Raw genomic sequence first — 1,181 nt, 5'->3', positions numbered from 1 at the left:
CGGGCGTCCCCTGCAGACACCCAGCCCCGTGGAACTCCCGGCGGGACGGTTGGGGCGGGAGGAACCGGGCGCCCGCTCTCGGCCTCCCTTCTCGGGCCTGGGCTGAGGGCAGCCGTTGGTGGGTTTCAGGGCCGCCTGGGCAGAATGTCACGATGGACGAGGGCGGCACGCCCCTGCTCCCCGACAGCCTCGTCTACCAGATCTTCCTGAGCCTGGGCCCGGCCGACGTGCTGGCCGCGGGGCTGGTGTGCCGCCAATGGCAGGCCGTGTCGCGGGACGAGTTCCTGTGGAGGGAGCAGTTCTACCGCTACTACCAGGTGGCCCGCGATGTGCCCCGACACCCAGGTCAGTGGCGTGCGGGGCCCCTGCCCACGTTCTGCAGCCAGGGCCCCGGGTTCCTGCGTTTGGGGGTCAGCCTGGCTGGGGGCCTGCCCCACGGCCCCGAGTGTCCATCCTCACACCCTCACCCTGATCCAGGTCTGTCGGACACAGCCCAGGCCCCACTCAGAGCATGGGGGCCAGAGGGTTCATTGGGTCACTTGGGGGGTGGGGGGTACAGGTGTCTCTGGGAGCTGCAGGGTTGTATCCCCCAGCCAAGGCCTATGCCATGGGTAGTGGGTTCCAGGGGCACCACGGGGCCTGCCAGGACTGCTGGGGCCACACTCTGACCTTGACTTCGAGGAGGAAGGCCTGGGCCCAGGACTGACACTGCCCACCCGCAGCGGCCACGTCCTGGTACGAGGAGTTCCAGCGGCTGTATGACACGGTGCCCTGCGTGGAGGTGCAGACGCTGCGGGAACACACGGACCAGGTCCTGCACCTGAGCTTCTCCCATTCGGGGTACCAGTTCGCGTCCTGCTCCAAGGACTGCACTGTGAAGGTGAGGATGGCCAGGTGTCCTGCACATCCCACCCAGCTGCCCCGAAGCACGGGGGTCCCAGGACCCAGGTGTTCCAACCAGGCGGGAAGGAAGGGTCAGGCCAGAGGTGACACAGCAGCCTCCCTGCATCCAGCAGAGGGACCACAGAGGATCAGGAGCGGTGCAGGGTGGCCCGGAGTGCTGAGGAGAGAGTCCCACACAAAGCCGCCTGCTCCAGGGTCAGGTTCCTACCCTCTATACCGACGCCCCCAGAGTGGATGACAGTGGCTTCAAGGGGTCCCTGCCCCCTGGTGGCCTCTGA

At 67.7% G+C, this 1,181-nt stretch overlaps 2 protein-coding genes across 2 annotated transcripts in view; one reads left to right on the top strand and one right to left on the bottom strand.

Annotated features, from left to right (window-relative positions):
• Positions 1–1,181, bottom strand: part of C8G (complement component 8, gamma polypeptide) — an 8,105-nt gene that overhangs the window by 3,505 nt on the left and 3,419 nt on the right. The gene's annotated exons all lie outside the window — the stretch shown is intronic.
• LOC105543267 (F-box/WD repeat-containing protein 5-like) lies at positions 7–847 on the top strand. Its single transcript, XM_011985103.1, has 2 exons — positions 7–349; positions 723–847. The coding sequence occupies exons 1-2, from the start codon at positions 153–155 to the stop codon at positions 760–762; spliced, it is 237 nt and encodes a 78-aa protein (XP_011840493.1). The 5' UTR covers positions 7–152; the 3' UTR covers positions 763–847.

Source organism: Mandrillus leucophaeus, unplaced genomic scaffold (assembly GCF_000951045.1).
Source record: "Mandrillus leucophaeus isolate KB7577 unplaced genomic scaffold, Mleu.le_1.0 Scaffold28, whole genome shotgun sequence".
Taxonomy (NCBI): domain Eukaryota; kingdom Metazoa; phylum Chordata; class Mammalia; order Primates; family Cercopithecidae; genus Mandrillus; species Mandrillus leucophaeus.
This window is presented reverse-complemented; position numbering and strand designations above follow the sequence as displayed.

What these genes read in the sequence shown, in the direction of transcription:
- LOC105543267 (XM_011985103.1), top strand. Translation starts at nt 153, where the DNA reads ATGGACGAGGGCGGCACGCCCCTGCTCCCCGACAGCCTCGTCTACCAG. An exon ending in GTGCCCCGACACCCAGGTCA is followed by an intron (nt 350 to 722) that starts GTGGCGTGCGGG and finishes GCCCACCCGCAG; the next exon opens with CGGCCACGTCCTGGTACGAG.